The sequence below is a fragment of the Papaver somniferum genome, chromosome 9 (genome assembly GCF_003573695.1).
Source record: "Papaver somniferum cultivar HN1 chromosome 9, ASM357369v1, whole genome shotgun sequence".
In the NCBI taxonomy this organism is placed as follows: domain Eukaryota; kingdom Viridiplantae; phylum Streptophyta; class Magnoliopsida; order Ranunculales; family Papaveraceae; genus Papaver; species Papaver somniferum.
Genome location: NC_039366.1, coordinates 6,247,514 through 6,271,058, shown reverse-complemented (window position 1 = coordinate 6,271,058; position 23,545 = coordinate 6,247,514). Strand labels below are relative to the sequence as shown.

General features: G+C 39.7%; 2 protein-coding genes across 2 annotated transcripts; both read left to right on the top strand.

The window, feature by feature from the left end:
* The first annotated feature begins 6,133 nt into the window (after window positions 1–6,133).
* LOC113314283 (L-type lectin-domain containing receptor kinase IV.1-like) lies at window positions 6,134–8,515 on the top strand. Its single transcript, XM_026563071.1, has one exon. It carries the CDS (start codon window positions 6,236–6,238, stop codon window positions 8,330–8,332), a length of 2,097 nt encoding a protein of 698 aa, XP_026418856.1. The 5' UTR covers window positions 6,134–6,235; the 3' UTR covers window positions 8,333–8,515.
* A 942-nt stretch (window positions 8,516–9,457) lies between these two features.
* Window positions 9,458–11,754, top strand: LOC113308495 (L-type lectin-domain containing receptor kinase IV.2-like). The gene has a single exon (XM_026556955.1). The coding sequence runs from the start codon at window positions 9,528–9,530 to the stop codon at window positions 11,541–11,543; it is 2,016 nt and encodes a 671-aa protein (XP_026412740.1). The 5' UTR covers window positions 9,458–9,527; the 3' UTR covers window positions 11,544–11,754.
* Window positions 11,755–23,545: the final 11,791 nt, after the last annotated feature.

Sequence of the window (23,545 nt, the reverse complement as noted above, 5' to 3'; positions counted from 1 at the left end):
TCTAGATTTCTCACTTTCTCTCTATTTAAGTCTCTCTCAGGAATTCTCTGTAGAAAGACCATCTAAGATTACATAAGTTTTCCATTTCCTGGTACATGGACTGGTATTTATAGACAGAATAAACTCGTGGTCGCTTGATCGTCCGATTTGGGTGAGCTGTCTTCCATCGTCTTGGCTTCCTCAGACTCGTTCTATACCGTCCTTTGCGATGGAATACTTGGTCCTCCCTCTGAGTTGTCTCGATATCCCTTGGATCGTGCTGCCCTTATGTGGAGGACCTCGTGCTCCATCATCTCTGGGTCGTAGTATAGATCGTCCGAGTATTCCGTCCCGATGCCCAACTACCCAAGTCTTGTTCTTATCCTTCATTAAATGCGGTCTTGCTTTTCAGACTTGACCGTCTGAGCAGATTAGACCTTTATACACACGCGTCATTCATGTGGCGTTTGTGCAGTTGCCTCGACTGAGACAAATCCTTCTCTCAACGAACGATTCAGTGCTCCAACCTCATCATCTCATCATATATTCATCCCTTGGGATGTTGACACGTGGCCGTCTGGTATTTTACCCAAACAAGACCTGAATCGTTGGTCTGAACCGTCGATCCTGGATCGGGTTGACTCATCGATTTGACTCGGTTGACTCGCCGATTTGACTCGGTTACTATTCATCGTCTTCTCGAAATTTCAGCAGCGTACAGACGCGCATGACCAACTTTGGGAGACGATATCTCACTCATGCAAGCTCCGATTCGATTCAAATAATGTCAACGAAAGCTCTCCGAGAGCACTCTCTATATATATTAATTTTAATTAACATGGATCAACATATATACATCAAAACAATCGTCAAACCACTGCTCATAAACATGATATAAAACTAGGATTTTACCTATATCTTTCAAACCACACGTTCAAACGATACTAAACTTTCCAGTAAATCATTTTAATCAATAATGGACATACCCAATTAAATATTTCAAAAGAAAACACCCATATCAAGATCTGAAATATTTATACATTCATTAATGGTTTTTAACCAAAAAAACAAGAACCCTGATCATGATACTATCATGTTATCAGCAATTTTCAAGCACACAAAGCATGTGATTTCAAGCACGAAAACGCATCAAACCATAGCTCACGATACCAATATAATAGATTCATACGATTAAGCGGAAGAGGGTATCGGTTCATACCTTGAAATTGATCTCCGATTAGCAAGAATAAGCACCAGCAGCAGAAACAACAACGTTTCAACACGATAATGAGCAGGTACTACAATCTGCAAAGATGAGCACAAACTTGATTCACAGGCTAAGAACTTAAAACCTTTTCTCCTTATGGTAACTCTCTTTTTTAGGGTTTGATTTACCAGTTTTCTAATGGTAAAACCTTATGTGTGATATCGGTGGAATCACTTAACCTTTTACACATATGCTAGAGATGTTTATATAGGTTCCAAACCCTAAGGAATATGGAACCCTACCGGGCTTGCCACATACAATATAGGCGATCGTATTCGGATCAAACCCGAATATCTAATATCCCCCACTCGCACATAGTATGTGTGGATTGTACCAGAAGAAAGAAAAGTTAATATTAGTAAATAGCCCGTGCGACCGTCGAGGTACCTGTATTTTGGGATCTCCATACTAGCAGCTTAATATGAGTCAGCATAGAGACATCAACCTTTTTTTAAAAAAATGTTTGTATCTCGTAGTATCTTAGGTGCATCAAAATCTCACTGGTCTAGACTACTCTGATCCCTCGTAGAGCTAGTCTAACCTTCATGCTAGCTTATTGTAAATACATTCACACTTGTGTTGCAACTCCAGCAAGGCAACCCAAGTTGTCGACTGTGAATATAAAACATTCATGAGTTTGATGACCTTCCTCTCGCCCTATTGCCATGAAGTTTCAGAATCATCTGCTTTCCCAGATATGTACCCTTTAAGACGGATCATCCATAGCCACTGGACACATACTAAAGTAGCAATCATCGAATATTTGCTTAATAACAAAGTCAAAAGTCATAAGGTTATCTGTGTATAATATAATTATCATACGGACTCACATGGTGAGAAAAGCAGGGAACGATTTTCGCACCTCCGTAGTGGTCGCAAGCATGCATAATATGAAAATGCGCTAGAGTGTAGTTTTACTTGACTACACAAGTTTATGTCACAAAGTCTTACACTCTACAAATCTTGACTTAGTCGCAACTCTTGCGCCTAATCCGAAATTTCTAACTGGTCGCTTTCAACAAGCGCCGTGAAAGAGATTTCTCATTTGGCTATCCTTTAAGGTATGATGAACAATAGGTACATTCATCATCGATCTTCACTATAGAGACCTCATCTTGGTATTGGCAAGGCGATGAATCATCTCATGTTTTCTCGCGCTCCTTAGCGCCAAAAGGTGACTGCTTATGTGAGTAAGCCAGTCCATGCCTGGTGACATATCAATCAAATTTTGACACAATGAATTCTTTATGCACCAATGTCAGCGTGTATATCCATGGGCATAATTAAAATAATTAATCACAACAATGATCCATCATCAAATTGTATTGATTATTAATAAATATCCATAAAACATATGCATCTACGATCATCATGTCTTACAAAAAATTAAAATAAAGAGACGTCCATTACCACCTACGTAAACCTAATGCCCTAACATGAGACAAGAAAACATCTCTTGGTATAGGTTTAGTAAGGGGATCGACTATCATCAATTCTGTAGGCATGTACTCCAAAACTATTTCTTTCTTCGCAAGAGCAGCTCTAATAGAGCAACACCTCCTATCAATGTGCTTAGTCTTTCCATGGTACTTTGGGTCTTTTTTTGCATAAGCAATCATTGATGTGCTATCAGTATGAATTTTCACCGCATCAGTAGCGTGAGTGACAAATTCAAAACTCTCAAAGAACCTCCTTAACCAATTGGATTCTTGTACTGCGGCTTGAAGAGCTACAAACTCAGATTCCATTGAAGACATAACTACAATTGACTGTTTGTTACTACTCCATGTTATGGCCCCGCAATTTAGCAAGAAAGCATACCCTGATGTGCATTTTTGCTCACCCAGACGGAGGAGAGGCATCGTCCCCAGTGCCTACATTTCTCCATTCCAGTTAGCATCACAATAACCACTGAGATGTATATCTAAACCCTTGTAGCATAACATGAGGTCTCTCCTCCCTTTGATATAACTTAGTATTCTCTTAACCGCTTGCCAGTGCTCAAAACCAGGATTCGACTGGTACCGACTAACTAATCCAATAACATAGCATATGTCAGGCCGAGTACACATCATAGCATACATCGGGCTCCCAATTGCGTTGGAATAGGGTACCCTTGACATCCTGTCTTTCTCTTCAGGGGTATTAGGGCACATCTCAAGGCTTAAGTTCTGACCTTTAGCAACTGGTGTGTCTATGGGCTTGCAATATTGCATGTGAAATCGCTCAAGAACCCTTTTAATATATGTCTCTTGTGACATACCCAAAAGTGTCTTTGAACGATCTCTAAGGGCCTTAATCCCGAGCACATAGCTTGCTTCTTTCATGTCACTCTTTTGTGGCGATCTCTAAGGACAACCACTCTTTTGTGGCGACAACAATTTCCATGTTACTTCCATCTATAAGGATATCATCAACATATAAGGACAGGATAAGTAAACCTTTATCGGACCATTTAACGTACACACAATGGTCTTTCTCTATCATCGTAAACCCATTGGAAACAATGGCTCGATCAAATTTTAAATACCATTGTCTAGATGATTATTTTAGGACATAAATAGATTTTTGGAGCTTGCAAACTTTGCGCTCTTGACCTTTAATCACGAAGCCCTCTGGTTGCTCCATGCATGTAAATTTCCTCATCTAGTTCTACATTGAGAAATGCAGTTTTAACATCCATTTGATGAAGTTCCAAATCCATATGTGCGACAATAGCTAGCATAAGGCGTATCAAGGAAATTCTCACCACAGGGGAGAAGGTTTCCTCATAGTCAACACCCTCTTGTTGTGTGTATCCTTTCGCCACAAGGGGAGACCTATATCTTTCATCTAAACCATCCACATTTCGTTTAACTTTGAAAACCCATTTGTTTCTAATAGCCTTGCGCCCTTCTGGGAGGTCAACGTATTGCCACACACCATTTATCCTCATTGATTCTATCTCTTCTTTCTGTGCAATAATCCATTTTTCCCTTTTAGGAGATGACATAGCCTCTTTGAAATTCTTAGGCTCTGCGACTCTTTCTGAGTCGTCATTTTTGGTGTGAATACATTGATGACTTTATAGAGTCGTTGGGGTATACATCCCTCGACATTGACGACTCTTTCTCTGTGTTGCGACATACATCCAATCCATGGGAGAATTTAAGATGATCTTACCATCAACGCAATCATCTTTGTTGCTTGAACCTTCCCCAACATCATTTCCTCTACTTGAATTACTCAATTCTAAAAACCCTGAATTTTCCTTTAAAACCTCCTCTTCTTCTTCTCAACTCACAAAAACACAAAAAAATAAATAAAAATCAAACTTTGATTGTAAAAATCTGATTTTAATCTAACATAATGTACCCACACTAATTGACTTAACTTAATCAAATTTTAATACTAATCATTCAGGGGCAGTTTCTCCATTAAAAATATTTCGGTTAAGGGGTGACTCAAATTAGGTTTTAATGACCTTTTTTGTCCTCTAGTGTGAGGCCTCTAATTGTTTTTTGGGGCCCCAATTAAACTAGGGTTAAAAATTACTCCCTCCGTTTCTAAAAAATATGTTTGTTTTCTTATTTGGGTATGTCAAAAAAATAGGTTTGTTTCCATACATGGGAAGTCGAATGTTATGATTTTACTAGTCTACCAATGGAGGAACCACTTCTCTCTCTACTTTTTCTCTCTTAACATGGAATGGGGACCACTTCTGTCTTTATCTTTTCTCTAATATCAAATTAGTGAGGTCAAGGATAGTATTTTGTGCAAACCAAACAAGCCTATTTTTTAGAAACATGAAAATATGGATATAATGAAAAAACATGAAAATATGGATATAATGATTACTTTTCTTAATTTTTGTGCAAACCAAACAAGCCTATTTTTTAGAAACATGAATAGTATTTTGTTCACAAATTGGTTAAAAAGACCAAAATCAATAATTCCTGGGTGAAATGGACAGTTAGATTTTGATACTGTTTAAATGGACAAAAATGTAAAAATAGGCAGGATGTAACCAGTTTCGTCGTGCCCATTTTCAAATATTTTTTCTTATTTTTAATTTACACAGGATGTATCAAGTTTCATCCTTACTATTTTTTAAATTTAAGCTAGGATGAAACCAGTTTCATCATTACTATTTTTTTTTTGACCATTTCACCCAAACTATTTTTTACTCGTCCATTTAAACCGTGATTTAAAAATATTTGGACAAATGACCCATTTTCCGTATTTTGTTTTATAATGGTTTGGTAACACCAGACAATTCAGTATCCCGTGTAGCAGTGTTGAAATTATTTCTGGGCCGAGGAATTATCTTTTTGGCATTTCCATAAAAAATTTGATATGCCATTGGCATCCGTTTGAGGATTGCAGCAAAGACGTGTTAGTTGACTTCTTCTGCATTAACTCCTATTAGGCAATCATAAAATTTATATTGGAAAAAACTTTGCGTTTGCTGATTAGGCACAAAAGACTCACGCAAAGACATACTATATTCAGAAAACGCCTTTTCGAGTTCAAATAAGAATGTTAGAACTAACAAGTGACAGTTGAATTTTGCATTTTCTTTAATATCTTTAGCTCAGCAGCTACTAAAGAACATGGCATGAACTATGGAAACTATGGGTGAAGCCTGAAGGGTGGTGGCCGTAGTTGTTGAGGCAACAAGACAATTGTCTAATGGTCAAAGAAACCACGTGGTGAGATGTGATTAGTTTCCTCCCTCTTGAATTGGTCTCGGTCATAATAGGTCAGCAACAATTAAACTCAAATGTCGTTTTCATATCAGTGAAATGTCTTCTCTGAAATCGTCAAACTATTTTTAAGTAATCTTGTCTGACACTAGCTATATGTTCGAATTAGGCAAACGATTACATATTCATAGTCTGCAGAATGAAAATGTAAAACTCCACTTCTATATACATATGTTGTTAATGTTCGTTATAGCAAGAAATTTAGCCTTGCAAAGAAGACATAGCAGAGTTCAAGTTAACGAAGATGAGGACAATCTTTTACAAGCTAGTTATCTTCTTGTTTCTCTTACTGATCCAGCGTTTTGTAAATTCGGAACATACTGAAAAAGATATCTACTACAATGGATTTAAAAGCAATTTTCTGAAGTTTGATGGTGAAGCTCAAGCGGATTCAGATACCGGCCTCTTGCGGTTAACCAACAACAAAGGACCGAATGAGCAAGGCCATGCCTTCTTCAAACGTCCTTTTCAATTTAAGAGTAACTTATCCTTCTCCACTAGTTTTGTCTTTGCAATAGCATCTGAAAGTAGCCCGAGAGGTCAGGGATTGGCTTTTGTTATCGCACCTCAAAGAGAGCTACCAGGAGCTCTAGAAAACCAATTCCTAGGCCTATTCAACGCCACCAGCAATGGAAATTCCTCAAACCATGTCTTTGCGGTGGAGCTAGATATCATCTACAATGTTGAGTTTGACGACGTTCCGGGTCCCCATGTTGGAATTGATATCAATGGTCTAAGGTCTGTGAATTCTACTGCCCCTGCGTATTTCATTGACGGGAAATACAAGAAGCTAGATATTACTAGTGGGGAACCAATACAGGTGTGGGTAGAGTATGATGGGGTAGACAAGGAAGTTCGTGTCACATTGGCTCCAATCGACGTATCTAAACCAGATGTTCCACTCCTGATATATTTCAAAGATCTCTCAACTATATTCTTAGATTCCATGTACGTTGGGTTTGCAGCCTCTACCCAAACTGTACCAACATATCATTACATATTAGGGTGGAGTTTTCAGCTTGATGGTACAGCTCAGGCGCTAAACCTTTCAATCCTTCCTAAGCTTCCTCAGCCTCCTCCGCCTCCTGCATCTCCTCCTCCTCCTCCTCCTTCTTCTAAGACCAAGCCGAATATGGTGATAATTGGTGCGGCAGTAGGTAGCTCACTTCTTATTCTGGCAATCCTAGCGATCTTAGGCTTCTGTTATTTGCGAAAACCGAAAAGAAACAACATCCCAGCACGTCCACCATCACCTCCACCAGTCGCGGGGCTTCGAAAGTTTAGATATAATGAGTTGGAAGAGGCTACAAATGCGTTTAAGGAACAAATTGGAGAAGGGGCCTTTGGTACCGTCTTCCGAGGTGTATTACCTAATTCCGAAATACAAGTTGCTGTCAAGAAAATGTCTCGTGATGCAAAATATGGATCCAAGCAGTTTATGGCGGAGATCGAGAGTCTGGGTAAGCTTCGCCACCGGAACTTGGTACATCTCCATGGCTATTGTGAACACGAGGGACAGCTACTATTGGTCTATGATTTCATGCCCAATGGAGGTCTAGACAAGTTCCTGTATCCAAAACGGAATCCATTATATTGCACGCTTAATTGGAGTCAGAGATTTCAAATAATAAAAGATGTTGCTAATGGATTGTATTATTTGCATAAAGGGTGGGATCAAGTAGTTATTCACAGAGACATTAAATCCAGTAATGTCTTATTGGATGGTCAGATGAATGCAAGATTGGGTGATTTTGGCCTCGCGAAACTGTATGATCATGGTGCAGATAGTGCTCCAACTTCGAGAGTAGTTGGTACAATGGGATACATTGCTCCAGAAATGCATTACGGAATGCCATCAACACAGACCGATGTGTACGCATTTGGTGCTTTCTTGCTTGAAGTTGCGTGCGGGAGAAGACCCAATTTGGTGGCTGAGCGGGGTCTGCATCTGGTTGATTGGGTATTATCTTCTATGAAAGAAAATGTACTTCTCAGTACGGTTGACAAGAAGTTAGGAGGTGAATATTCAGAAGAAGAGATGCTTTTGGTGTTAAAGCTTGGGTTACTATGTTGCCGTTTTGATCCCACTGCTAGGCCAACCGTCCAAAAAATCCTCCAATTTTTAAGTGGAGATGCTTCCGAAGTCGATGTACGTTCCCTTCACACCAAGGATGAGGCACCTGTCCGCTATGTAGGGGGAGGAATTACATCTCCTCTTTCTGGTACACACGTTGGATCAACATCATCTGGCAATGAACCAACTCCCTCTAGGCACTCTGGGTCACCAACTTCCGTCAACCAGGCAAGTCCGTCTGTGATGCGGAATGCATTTACGCGTTAAGTTAGAGTGGGTGACAATTTCTTCATGTTGACCTTTCCATTTCGATTTTAATAAGTTGTTGTTGGTGATGGTGTTGTTGTTGAGTGTCAATTATGCATTTCATACAAGTTCGACTTTCATTTTTGAATTAATTAATTTGTACATATTATTATCAATTCAAATTTCCTCTAGGTTCCATTTGAACTCTTCTTGACGTCTGAAAGCCAGTTTACCTGTAAGTTATTGTGGCTTTCCCTATAACAAAAATCTGCTTGAGATTGATATAACTTAGTATATCGGGGCGTAAATACTGGCTGGGGTGTCTTAAGTTATTTACTACCATAGTAAATATAAAATCTTGTTTCCTCTAATGGATTGAGAACATGAGATGGAAAATTTCATTCATTTTGGCTTTTTATAATGGTGGGAGTTATTTTTTTCCAATCAAATTTCGATTGTTGGCAACTATTTTGAAGCCAAGTGATTGTCAATCGGGGAATCATTTTTGGCTTTTCCATTAAAAAAAAAAATATGCCATAGTAGCATCCATTCGAGGATTGCAGGAAAGACGTGTGATTAGTTGACCTCATCTGCATTAATAAATCCAAGTAGGCAATGAAATGAAATTATATTGGCAAAAACTTTGCATATAATGACTAGATAATGCTGAATTGATTATAATGGGAATAATTCAGACCTCAGCCAAGTACATTATGTTCAGAAAGGCCTTTTCAAGTTCATATGCCAAATAAACTATTAGCAAGTAACAGTTTTTAATATTATTACCACAGCAACTACTAGAGAACATGGCATCAACTATGGAGAGCACGAGTGAAGGCTGATGGGCGGTGTCTATAGTAGTTGAGGCGACGAGTTAATTCACTTAAGGGTTGAAGAAACCACGTGGCAAGATGTGATTAGTTTCTTACCTCCAGAATTCTGGCACCTGAACTGGTCTAGTGTACATTTTCAAGGAAATGGAGTATATTTGGATCAAGTTATTACCTTCAGATCCTCAAACAGTCAGCAACAGTTGAATAAAAATGTCGCTTTCATATATCTGTGTAATGTCTACACTGAATTCTTCAAACTGTTTTTAAGTAATCTTACATCAGCTATCTATACGTCTGAATGAAAATGTAAAAATCCACTTTCATGTTCTTATGTTGTTAATGGGCGTTCGTTCTTGCAAGAAATTTATCCTTGCAAACAAGTCATGGAACGTTCGCCAAAAAATATGAGGATCATCTTCTCTGAGATTGTTCTTTTCTTGTTTCTCCTACTAATCAAGAGTTTTGCGAACTCGCAATTTGTGTACAATGATGGATTTGGAGGTGATATACTGATGATGGATGGTGAGGCTCATGTCACAGAGAACGGCCTCTTGCAGTTAACCGATCAAAATGATATTGATAAGCAAGGTCATGCCTTCTATTCGAAACCGCTACAGCTCAAGGGTAATGTTTCTTTCTCTACAACTTTTGTCATTGGAATAGTAGTATCTGGATTGGATAAATTAAGCGGTCAGAGAATGGCTTTTATTATTGCGCCTCAAAGAAGTCTACCGGGAACTTTATCAAGCCAATTTCCAGGCAAAGGTGCCCATGACACCAACAATGGAAATTCCGCAAACGATGTCCTCGCAGTGGAGCTTGACACGATCAAAGATCCCCGTCTGAGAATTGAAATCAACGGTACGTCTGTTAAATCCACTTCTTCTATTTACTTCACCAATGGGGAAAAAAAGAAACAGCCTCTAAGTCTTGACAAGGAACAGATACAAGTTTGGGTAGAGTATGATGCGATAAACAACAAAATTAATGTCACCTTAGCTCCATTTAATGTATCAAAACCAGATGTTCCACTCTTTTCGTTGAAAAGAAATCTCTCAGATATTTTCTTAGAGCCCATGTACATTGGATTCTCAGCCTCAACCCAATCTGTGTTAACATCTCATTACGTATTAGGGTGGAGTTTTGAGATTAATGGTACAGCTCAAGACCTAAACCTTTCAAGCCTTCCTAAGCTTCCTCGGCCTCCTACATCTCCTGGATCTCCTCCTTCCCCTTCACTTTCTCCTTCGCCTTCTCCTTCTCCTCCTCCCAAACCTTCTAAGAACAACAACATCGCAATAATTGTCTCCGCAATAATTGGCTCAATTGTAGTTCTGGCATTATTGGTGATTTTCGGCCTCTATTATATGCGAAAACAGAAAACAAAAAACGTCCCAGTAGTTTCACCATCACCTCAACCAGCATCAGAGGTTCAAAAGTTTTCGTATAGTGAGCTGGAAGAGGCTACAAGTGTGTTCAGCGAACAAATTGGGGAAGGTGCCTCTGGTACCGTTTACAGAGGTATATTACCGAATTCTGAATCGCAAGTTGCTGTCAAGAAAGTCCCTGGTGATGCAAAATATGGATCGAGGGAGTTCACAGCGGAGATCGGGAGTCTGGGTAAGCTTCGCCACCAAAACTTGGTATTCCTACATGGCTACTGTGAACACGAAGGACAGCTGCTTTTGGTTTATGATTACATGCCCAATGGAAGTGTAGACATGTTTCTCTATCCGAAACGGAATCCGCTATATTGCACGTTTATTTGGAGTCAGAGATTTCAAATCATAAAAGATGTTGCAAATGGATTGTATTATCTGCATAAAGGGTTGAAACAAGTTGTGATCCACAGAGACATTAAATCCAGCAATGTCTTTTTGGATGATAAGATGAATGCAAGGTTGGGCGATTTTGGTCATGCAAAACTGTCTGATCATGGAGCGGATAGTGCTCCAACTTCGAGAGTAGTTGGATATGTTGCACCAGAAATGCAATATGGAATGCCATCGACTCAGACAGATGTGTACGCATTTGGGGCTTTCATGCTTGAAATTGCTAGCGGAAGAAGACCTCATTTAGTGGCTGAACGGGGTCTGCATCTTGTTGATTGGGTGTCGTCTTCTATGAAGGATGATGCAATTCTTAATACTGCTGATAAGAGGTTAAGAGGTGAATATGCAGAAGACGAAATGCTTTTGGTGTTAAAGCTTGGGTTACTATGTTGCCGTTTTCAACCCACTGCTAGGCCAACCATCCAAAAAATCGTCCAACATTTGAATGGAGATGCTGCTGAAGCCGATTTACGCGCCCTTAACACGGTGGATGAAGCACCTGTCCGCTATGTAGGGGGAGGAAATACACCTCCTCGTTCTGGTACACATGATATATTCTTGGAATGACCTAACTCTCTCTAGGCAATCTGGATCACCGTCATCTGTCAACCAGGATGGTCCGTCTGTGAATTGAAATGCATTTACGCGTTAAGTTTGGGTTGATGACAATTTCCTAAGGTTGATCTTTCTATTTGGTTTTAAAATGTTGTTCTTGAGTGTTCAATTATGCAATTCATACAAGTTCAAACACAATTTTACTTTTGTACTTATTACTAATTCAAATCACACAAGAGTTGATCAAAAAAATAATAAGAACAGGATAAATTTTGCAATAGTCGTTAACATGTAATGGAGATGATTGGGTCGTGTTGAATTGTATATGTATGAGGAGGATTCATTCTACCCTTTACCGATCTCGAAAGACTTGAGGCATAACTACGTGCACACAACAATGTATTTCATGTATTGCTTTAAAGTGGGTCTTCTCTCTTTCATGGAGGGCATTTGTAATGTCAGACTCATCACCCGTTACTAAGACAAACCCAACATCATTATATCTTCTACTTGAATCTACCATGAAAGGATATCTTTTACGATTATGTTTTCTTGCAGCTAATATTATATTACTACTACAAGCTTGTTTGAAGTGCAACATCGAATTCTTTAATTTTTATGTATGAACTTGTGGAACACTCTCATTACTACTTTTTCCCTTCTTGGCTGTAATTATTACTCTTGAGATGACGAACTTCTGGTGAGTTATCTGGAGTTTTGTTGTTGTTGTCAATGGTTTGGGTAGACTAGGGATAAGAAATAAGTGGTAGAGGAAACTGGTTATATATATACTTGGGTTGCAGTACTTCTAAGGCATGCTAAATGGGGTTAAAAAATTTAACTATGACACTGCATGAACGTTACTTTTGAATAGCGACAGGACAGTTTGGCCGAGTGGTCTAAGGCGCCAGATTTAGGCTCTGCTCCGAAAGGGCGTGGGTTCAAATCCTCCCACAGCTGTCATATTTTTTCCATTTGTCTTCTTTCGAGGTTTTTGTTTGTGATCTAAATTAACATGGATTTTAAATACAAAAGGAATTTTTTTGCAAGAGCAAATTATTCATTAATACGGTATTACATGTAGACTACAGATCTAGAATTTAATAGACCTGTGTGTAGGAGAAGAGAAATCTGACGATTACTACTAGGTTGTGGTTGTGGGCGGCTTCATACATGATAGAAACTAATAGCCTGCCTTGGTCGCGCTCGCGGAGTCTCACATGCCTGTCTTTGTGTGGGAGAAGTCGAACGGTTATTAGCTTGGTGTGGGGAGTGTGATACATGATGGAAACCCGAAGACTGACTTGGTGCTCGCATCTGATCAAACGCCTGACTTTGGGTAGGAGCAGAATCCTGATGATTATTAGGTTGTGTGAGGTATGATAACCGTAAGTTTGTCGAAAGATTCTCAACTGCTGGATTCAGAGGTTGTGTAATCCTAGATACGGAAGACACCCCTGTGCTTGTTGCCTGCAGCTGTTTTCCTTGTGAAGGAACAATCTGACGATCATTAGGCTGTACGGGGTATGATGCATGATGGTTACTCACAGACGTCTGTGATGTTGTTCGCGTATGACTTTCCCTCCTTGTAATCAAAGGAGTAAGAGGAGGTTGTTCAGTATCTCTCCATGAAACAGGACGCCTTTCATGAATATTAAGATATTCGATTGGAGGAGTACTGATATCCCTCATTCTCCTTGAAGCCATGCTGTCAGTTAAAAAGGATAATAAGAAATGAAACTCTTTTTCTTTTTTTTGCTCGGTGAAGATAATGAAACCCTTGCATTGGTTTACTCCTCTACTACGATATATAGAGATTATACAGAGAAAGTACTAAAAGTAAAAAAGAAAAGGAATATACTTGCTTTAAAATTAATGTGTTAGGCGAGGAATCTTTAACCTTACACGTCCTGCAATCTCCACCTTAAAAATTCTAGTAGTCGTATATATGGTCATAGTTATAAGCAAATCGGCGTACGGCAATTGTTCGGATTATCCAGAATCATTTTAGAATCGTCAGCTTTTATGACTTATTTTATAATACTTTTTAAAGTTGACACTAACTTGACTTAGGGGTAGCACATCCATAAGTAAATTTTCATAATGTATAATACAGCGGAACAGAACGGCAACAATATTATGGTTCGGTTCACGAATACAACGGTGAAGCGTGATACTGTCACTAGTTTCGTCACTGAAATTAAACATTTAAACGGATCGATATGAAGACTGCAGTGCTGAAAGGGAGACAGGAAGCAATTACACTCTAAAACATATTTCATTTAACTGATTTAAGAATAATAAGGCCTTGAATAACCTGATAGAACAATCATACTTTTCAAGGCACATACACATGCAGACACGCAAAAGAAAATGCAGCGCCAATCGGTAACTGGGGACTGAAACGCAAATTAGGAAAGGAAAGGATTACGGAAATTATCAAATACCAGCATACATATACGGACGATAATCAGATCAGAGTGTATAGGTTGCATTAAGACCCAAGAAACAAGAATTTCGCCACCGCTTTAAGAATCTTACGAGTTGTTCCTTCTTGTGGTGGTGGTGGTGCAACATAATAATTATTTTGTATATTCATGACATTCATTGGTTGTGCTGCATAATTGGGTCTTCGTTTTTGTTGTGGTGGTGGTGCTCTTGCTCTTGGGCGGATCTGTGGAGGTGGTGGATTCCTATAATAAACTCCCCCAGGAGGAGGTTGCATATGATTGTTTTTCCTATTTTGGTTATTCATTGTTTGATCTTCAACAACGCCTCTCAATTCATATTTAAACACACTTTAAAGAATAGGATACAACTCGACAATCCCCCACTTGCTGATCTTATCCATTGGGCCATGTAGGTATGCAGCTACCGACTTAAACTTCAAAGAACAGCAGCTACTAAAATGTCTACGGTTTTATACAAATACGTTAAACTTTAGATTCAACGGACACCTGGTGGCTGGTGCCAAGTGCATGTAAAGTTTGACTAATATCTCAGGGTTTATTAAACTTCAGCCCTAGCTTGATTTATTAAATGTCTATGTCACTATCTATTCACACTCATGTATTCCAACTTCGAAGAAAAGAAGACACTTGAGTCAAATGGAGCCTTCCTTGACCGAGCTTATCAAATACCAAACGAAAGGCTATTTTTTATTTGGTATCCAGACAATGCACCACAGCCAGCTTTGATATTTAATACTCCCTCGGTTTCTAAAATATAGGCTTGTTTGGTTTTCACAAAAATTAAAAAAACTAATTATTCGAACCACTTTTCTATGTTTTTTTCTAATCTATTCTTTGGTCCCCACTTATTTCTTATTAGAGAAAGAGGAGAAAGAAGTGGTCCCGTTTTTATATTAAGAGACAAAATAGAGAGAGAGAAAAATGGTCTCTCTATGAATATAATAGTAAAATCATAACATTTGACTTTTCATATATGGAAACAAAACTATTTTTTTGACATACCCAAAAAATGAAACCTACCTATTTTTTAGAAACAGAAGGAGTAGTACAGTATTTAGACGTTGTTACCTGGACTGACAATTTGACCATCTAAAACTTTATCGGACTTGAACAATCTGCAGTTAAATAAACAAATTCTTAGTAACCCTTTACTAAAACAAGAATTAACGGTGATATCCAAGTTGTCCACTAGAAATTGTAAGTCACAACTACGAGCAAACTACCAGGTCGGGCAACAAAATACCTTCTTCTTTTTTTGAATAAACAGATGAAGCCGGGAAGCCCACCTAAGATTGCCACGGGCTCTACCGGTACTACTTGACTTGAGGTGTAAGGACATAAACAAAATTGGATATTATATATTTATTGATTAATTGTATATCAAGACAGTTTGGCCGAGTGGTCTAAGGCGCCAAATTTAGGCTCTCGTCCGAAAGGGCGTGGGTTGAAATCCCATAGCTGTCAAATTTTTTTTTTTTTTTAAGCCGTCAAATTCTTGTTTTTTATTCCATGGAGGCATATAAACTTTCGCACCGTTTATACACCTTGAGTAACTTTGTGCGTGATAGGAGGCAAAGCAGACCCTGGATGTCACAATAAAGCTGGTGCATGTGGTGTAACATACTGTTGATGTTGGCGAGGAAGAAAGAGTAACCTTCCTTGCCCGATACTTTTGATAATTTTATCCTAATGGTACCTAACAGCTCTGATAATATCATACCGGTAACAACTCTGTTAATACTAACAGCAAATCAAAAAGGTTAAACTGATTGAGTGACGTCAAAAATGAGAAAATACTTCTGATACAAAATATGAAAACTTTTTCAAATCTTATCAATACTTTTAACCAGAGAAAATTTATTGATATTGCAAATACTAATCCCTGTAACTTCCTTTATCTAATAAATACATCTCTCTTCTAATCAGAAAATGATATTGCATATACTAATACAGATAGACTAGGATCCGATCAAAAACATACATATGCATGACTCCGTACCACCAACCAATTCAGCGACTTTCATATTTGTATGACATCATCTCTTTCGTGGTGGTGGTAGTAGTAGTTCTCGATCTACTGCTAGTGGTAGTGGTAGTTGTGGCGGTGGCTGAATGAAATATCCTTGAAGTTTGCGGTCGAGGGTGTGAATGGTATCTTGATACTTGTAAGTTCACCTCAACAGCCTGATTCAGAGGTCGTGTAGTACTCCTAGATCCATAACTACAACTAGAAGAGACCCTTCTGCTTGGTTGCTGCATTTGTTGTCGTTGTGTAGGAACAATCTGACGATTTTCAGGTTGTACGGAGCGTGAAGATTGTGATAGTCGTAGGTTCATCGCAAGAGTCTCAACTGACAGATTCAGAGATTGTGCACTACTATATTTAGAAGAGACCCTTCTGCTTGTTTGCTGCAGTTCTTGTCCTCGTGTATGAACAATCTGATGATTGTTAGGTTGCACGGGGTGTGATACACGGTGGTTACTCCCAGACGTCTGCCTTGACGTTCGGGGTACATGATCACCTTCTCTTCTTGTTACTGGAGGACGTTGTTCAGTATTTCTCCTTGATCCATGACGCCTTTCATGAGTATTATTAAGATCTGCAATGGGAGTTCTCCTTGAAGACATGCTGTCAGTGCAAGGATAATAAGAAATGAAACTCTTTTTTTTTTGGTGTCTTGGTAAAGTCTATCTATCTATATGATATGAACATGTATATATAGGAACACGGTGAGAATAGTGACATGCGAAGTTGCAGTGATATTGCTGGGGTTTGGTTTTTCCACGAATTTGACCTACCAATTGCATTATTTACCATCCCAAACGAGAGCGATTGCAATCTTATCTTCTAGAATATGTGTATCTACGTGGTATTGAGTAGATAAATATTAGAAAATTGGATCGTAGACTTAACTAACTATCAGATGGGGCGTCATCGAGTACGTAATAGCGTTGACGATGATCTTGAGAATCAAAGATGTAAGAGGTGATTAAGGGCCCGTTTCGCATTTCTGAGTGTAACAGCCGAAACGAATCGATGTGCCAGTTAGTACCGCATCGCACCATTCCCATACGCCCAACACAACAAGAGACGGATCCTCACACAAGTACGGACTAAAATTTTTATACGGCAAATATCATGTAACTGCTTTTTTCGTCTTAATATTTCCTATTCGCATAAAAAAAATTGATTTCCCTTCAGGAGAAAAAAAGAAAGAAGATTTTTGGTCCAACGGATGGTCATGGTAAATATTGTTTAAAATAACCTCCCATGGAATTTGATCTGTTTTCTTTGAGTTTGAATTAGGTATCGGTTTCAAGATTTTCAACCAAATTCGAGAAATTCTACATTCAACGAAATTTCAAAAAAGCCCGATTCGGTCGCTAAGATAAGCAAAGGCTGAAGTGTCCCCATGACTCTGTCGGTCCCGTATTTTTAGAAAATCCTTAGAACACTCCCTAAATTTTTTCAAAAAGGCCCGATTCTGTCGCTAAGATAACAGGAGTGATAGACTCAACGACAAAGCCACCGAGAATAAACCCCTCGAGGGCATCGTGCGGTCATGGCTGCACTTCTCTACACTGGGATTAGAAAGGGTTAAAATAGGGCCCGTTTTCTATCTCAGGCGGGATATTTTATCGGGAGAAAGTTGCGAAGGCTGAAGTGTCACCACAACTCTCTCGGTCCGGAATTTCTAACACCAAGCTAAATCGCGTTATCAAGATCGGATAAGCAGAATAATTTTGGTCCATTATATATTTCAAGTCTGAGAATAATCCACGAGGTGTCGAGTACATATACGTTCGTGTGTCATCATTTTTCAAACTATCAAGATATGTAAGTACCCCCCTACACTTGTGTAAATGTCACAAAAGTGGAAGGGTAGGAGGCAAAGTAAAGGGACAACGGCAGAAGCCATAACCCCCCTACATTTTTCAAGTCTGGTACTATAATGGAAGCCAACTGGAACATCTGTAGATTCTGGTAATTGTTCTTATGTTACTAGCTAGTTCTATCTATTTATGTTATAACTTCAACCTTAAGACAAAGTAAAGCAAAGGACTGATTGATGAATCTATTTACTTTCAAAACAGGAAGAGCATCATTCGATGTACAATGTTGCAGAGGAGGTTACCTAGATTTTGATGATGAGAAATGTCTTTTAAAGGTGAGAGATCATAATAGCATTAGAGAATTTGACTTTCATCCGCGTGCCTGTATCATCCGCTAGCTCAAAACAAAGTTTACACTAGCATTCTACAATATGAACTACCATTCTTAATTACTATTACGAGTTTATTTTACAACATGAATTATCAATCCTACAGTATGAACAACTATTATGAGTTCATTCGAAATTAAGAACAACTATCACGAGTTCATTCTTCAATATGAACTATAATAATGAACTATCATTACGACTTCATTCTTTAAATTGAACTACTATTATGAGTTTATTCTACAAAAAAAAATAGCCAGTATATAAGAGTTCATTTTACGAAATGAACTGCTACTATTATGAGTTTATTGTACAAAATAAATTGCTAGTATATACGAGTTTATTTTACGAAATGAACTGCTAGAACTAGAATGAACAACATGTTCAAAAATAGTGTTCATTCTCGGAAATGAACTACTCCATGGTACTATTATATCGAAAAAAAATAAAAGCACCGAAACATAGCGACAATGGTAGTCGTTGGAAAGCTATCGTCGAATGCTTTCCGAATATATAAAATTTATTAATTTTCAACTTATATCTTGAGAGATATTTTATTTTTAAGTTTTTATTTATTAAAATTAAGAAGAGAGAGAAATTAATAAAAAAAATAAAGAATAGAGAAAAAAAATAGATTTAATGCACTCTATAAGTTATGATTCATTAGATTCATCATTATCACTTAAGAAGATTGAAGATTCTACTCTTAGAATGCGGTACCCATTCAGGTTAGATATGGAGTGTGTTAGTTTATTAGGCTCTTGTAATGGTCTGATTTTTCTTTGGCTTTATGATCGTCCTAAACCTAATTCCTATACTGATAATGATGATTCTGATTCATATACTGGTGGTGGTGTTAAGGGCTTATTGTGTGTCTGGAACCCAGTCACCGGGGAATACAAGAAGATACCTAAATCCCCCAATACATATTTTCGCACAGATGTCTGCATCCATGGTCTTGCATATGATGGTAAGGATGACGATTACAAGTTTGTAATTGGGATGTCTTCCAAGAAAACTGGATTGAGTACTTCAGTGGAAATCTTTAGATATCAGCAATGAAACACCATCATTCAAAGAAATTCAACTACCATCAGTGCCTAATTTGGAGTTGATTACTGTGGGAGTGTTGGAAGAGGGGTGCCTTTCTGTAGTTTCTGATAATGGTGATCCTGCTGGTCTTGGTTTGAAGTATGGGAAATGAAAGTTTATGGTGTTCAAGAATCCTGGACTAGACGTTATGTTATCGCTGTAAACACTCAAATCACGAAGACATCCGAATGCTCACAACCAATCATCATAATGTAGAGTGATTTGTGATGATATCTTAGTGTTGATTCATTGGCTTAAAACCTTTGGGTTTATCATAGCCTCATCTAACAACTCCGAGGGGGGGGGGGGCGTTTGCGCACGGGATAAAGGTAAAAACAAAGAAAACAAAGCATACAAGTACAGATTCACGGGGTTAAGCAAATATAAAGTACTGAAATATAAACGAGACCGAGGTTTACGTGGTTCAGCACTAAGGCCTACGTCCACGGGGTTGTTGTTTCACTATATTCTTCATGGTTACAAGATTAGTCGAATGACTTTTGGGATTACATCTTTTTTTATTCTAAAGGGTTAACTTACCCTCAAGATCCTTCTCTCTCCTTCCCTTAGTGATTTTTCCGATCCCCTTCCTCTTGGTGGAGAGGGGGTATTTATGGGGTTAGTGTGGGAACCATCTCTGAAGGCCGTTGGAACCTTATCTTCTTGTGTTTTGTGTCCATCACGCAGGGGTCTTCGTTCGTAACTTCATCACGCAGAGTCATCCTCGTTCGTTCCACGGGTTGATCGACACGTATGATGTTCAGAGTGTTTAATGCGGGTAGTTGAGGCGCCTGCTCGTGTCAGGCAAGTGTTTTCTGCCTCTGTCGCGTCGATGTCAGTACATCTTCTCTCCATCGTTGATCTTAGCTTATTTTAGGGATGAGATAAACTAACTCTTTGGGAGTTATTCGGTGCTCCGCGGTACAGCGTATTATCGGAACATCCTTTAACTTCTACCCTTGGATGGTTCGGGCAAAGATCCCTTGTTGACGGGATGGGATTCTTGGTTATGAGCGTGTGTCATCATACTTTGATGACCTTGTCTGCATGCCCTCCATGTATCTTCCTATGTACACGTGTTTGATGATGAAATATGTGCACACAATTTTCCCCTTTTCTTCGGGCTTGAGTGTTTAGCGGGAGCATTGAAGAAAATAGTCGTTACATATTCTTCCTCTCTCCTAATAACTTCTCCTAGATACTTGGGCACGTTTCTTATTCGTGCATTAACTGCTCATTTAATGGGAACGTTTCCCATTCTTCTCTTAACTTCCTCCTCTTTCTTTCGAGTATAATAAGGAAAAGAGAAATTAATTTCATTCTCTCAAATTTATTTCATTCTCTTGCTCTTCATTCCTTGTTCTTTAGCCCTTAAATTCTCTGTCAGTCTTCATTCTTCTGTCCTTAAATTCTCTCCGCCTTAGCATTAATCACATTTGTCTCCTCTTTATTTCTGATTTGTTCTTTCTGCTGCTGATTTTGCTGGTAAGTTTTTCTTTTCTTTCCACTGTTTTACGCTATGTTGATTTGTAAATTTTCTGCTACTGTTGTTCCTTGTTTGTGATGAAGAACTTCTTTCGATGCTTGCATGCTAGTTTGCCCCTGTTCTTTGTCTTAAATCAAGGAGGCCATTGTTAGGGTAGGGATTTTATGGAATTTTGATCATGTATGCTAATTTTAGGGTTTCTGTGTTATCGTGTGTGGATTTCTATTTATGTGGTTTTTTGATCGTTGGTAATGTCTTTGAGTTTGTTTTTGACTTGTTTATGTTTAATCTTTTCGCAGCCATGTCTGACCGTCCGCGACTTCCTTATCAGACTCTTGGTTCTGGTCTATCGAGATCTCCTCCGCGTAGAGAGTCTCAAGATGATGTTCGTAGAAGTCGAGTTTCCTCTGGGGCGAAGGCCTCATCTTCTAGGGAAGAGGTTCTTTCGACCAATCCTTCTGGGTCTCGAAGAGTTGTTGATCGCGCGGTGTCTCGTCCGCGGGATGGTATTAGGAGTACGCAGTCACCGACCCGTGCTGTCTTTTTTAATGTTCCTCCCTTACGTTCTGTAGAGCCCGAGCGTCTGCCGCCCCCTCCTATTAGTTCATTTAGAGGGAAGAATACCAAAGGTAGTGTTCCGAGGGTTGAGTCTTCAAAGAACCCTTCTTTGAAGAGAAAGGCTTCCGAGGCTTTCATTGGTTCATCCGGCCCCGCCGAGGAGGATGAGGCTGCCCCCTTGATACGCAGCGTTTCGGTCAGTAAGAAAAAAGTAACGTTCAAGCACATTGATCTAGAGATTTTCAAGGAAAAGCATGAGCTTCAAGCCTTTGAAGTTCGTTTCTATGCCCCTGAGGATGATATTACTTATGAGCTTATCTCAAAGTATGAGTTCGATGAATTTCATTTGTTGACCACGGTTGGTGCGTTCGAAGCTGGTCTTATGCTGCCGTTGTACAAGTCAGGTGATTCCTTCTACTATGATGTGCTTGCTAGTCGTGAAGGCTCTTCCACCAATACTCACAGCCGTTCTGTATCGCAACTATCGGGGAATTATCTCCGCGCCCTGAAAGAATGCTATCTGCGTAATAAGGGGGAAACGACAATGACTTGTTATGTTCCCAATCCCGCGGAGAAGGAATGGTATACTCCTGAGAATTTCAATAACTCCTTCGGTGATTACGTCAACAGTAGGAACCGTAAGCCGTGGAGTGTCAGCCTACGGAATCTCGCTGCTCCTCGGGGCGAAATTCGTTTGTTAAATGAGGTCAGCGATGCCAAGCTGAAATATGTTCCCGGCACGGAAGGGTCTAGTCAGCGAAAGATTTTCCCGGCACGCGAGAGGATCAAGCGCGACCATGACTACGAGTGGCACGCTACCGTTATCGAAGTGGTCGTTCCATGGGCGTACGGTTGGATTCCTGGTCCCCCCGGTTGGCGTCCTACTGAGAGTAGCAAGCCGCGTGAATCTCCTCCTGCACGTTATGGAGATTTTTGTCCCTGACGTTTAAATTTCGCCGGTATGAATTTTCCTTATGCCCTTGACGTTGTGGAGGGAGACGAGGAGGAAGGTTCTGGTGATGTACTTCCACCGAGGAGTGCCTCGACTGCTCAGGTACGCGGATTCTAGCTGCGCTTCTCTTTCTTTTAGAAATTCGACTGTTCAGGAAGAATAATTCTTTTGGTTTTCAGGTGTCGAAGAATAAAAGGATTAAGCCGAAGCAGTCTTCTACCATTGTGATGGGTGAGGCTGAGGCCCATGAGGAAGTTACAAGTCCGGTGAACGAAGAGTTTGCTGAGGATGAAGAGATTACAGATGGGGAGGAACGTACTGGTACTTCCCCTATCAATGTTGAAGAAGAAGTCCGTGCGGGTGAAGATGGTGATGAAGGGAGAAATAACGCCGGTGTTATTGGTGATGTTTCTGCCCCTGTTGAGGATGCCACGGAGGCTCTCCCCACCCTTTCTCAAGAGTTTTCTTTTGATCGGCTGTATTCTACAGGGGAGTTTATGGATGATGCCCTCGATTTTCCTGAGAACTTCTCTCTACTGTCCCCTAATGATGATTGGGATGTCCTCGGGGGTGCTAGTGACGGAGACGCTGCTGTTCAATATGGTGGCGCGGAAGAGTATGGTGCGCATGTGGATGCCGACATTTGTGCTGATGGGGCCGCGTCCGAAAAGGGGAAGTCGGTGATTTATACGCCTGCTGCGGATCTCCCTCATTCGCCGACATCTGAGGGTGAGGACGCCATAATGGATTGGCTCAAAGAGAAGAATCTGCTATTTGTCCCTCATCCCGCCCCTGTTGTTGCTGGCGAAAAGGATTCTGATGCGCATACCCGTCGTATGATGGAAATGTCTTCCAAGGCGCGGGTATCTGAAGCCTGGGGAAGAAATTTGAGCGTTCCCGAAGCTACCCTTGTGTCGGAGCCTCCTACTTCCGTTGCAGATATGATGGCCATAGCCGACGGGTATCAATATGGCTTTCCTCAGCAGCGTGTCTTGGAGGTAAATTTTCGTACATACTTCTATGTGACGGTCCAATTCTTCGGTGAAATAATGTTTTTTGTCTTGATGTGTAGATGATGAGGAGTGAGCATTGTAACCACGTGCTGTATCAGTTCTTCAAAGCGAAATCTCTGAAGCTCGAGGCTAAGCTTCGTCACAGAGAAAGGTAATTATCTGCGGCTGAGGTGGAAATAGAAGAGATGAAGAAAAGCCTCAAGGAGAAAGAAAAGCTGGGTG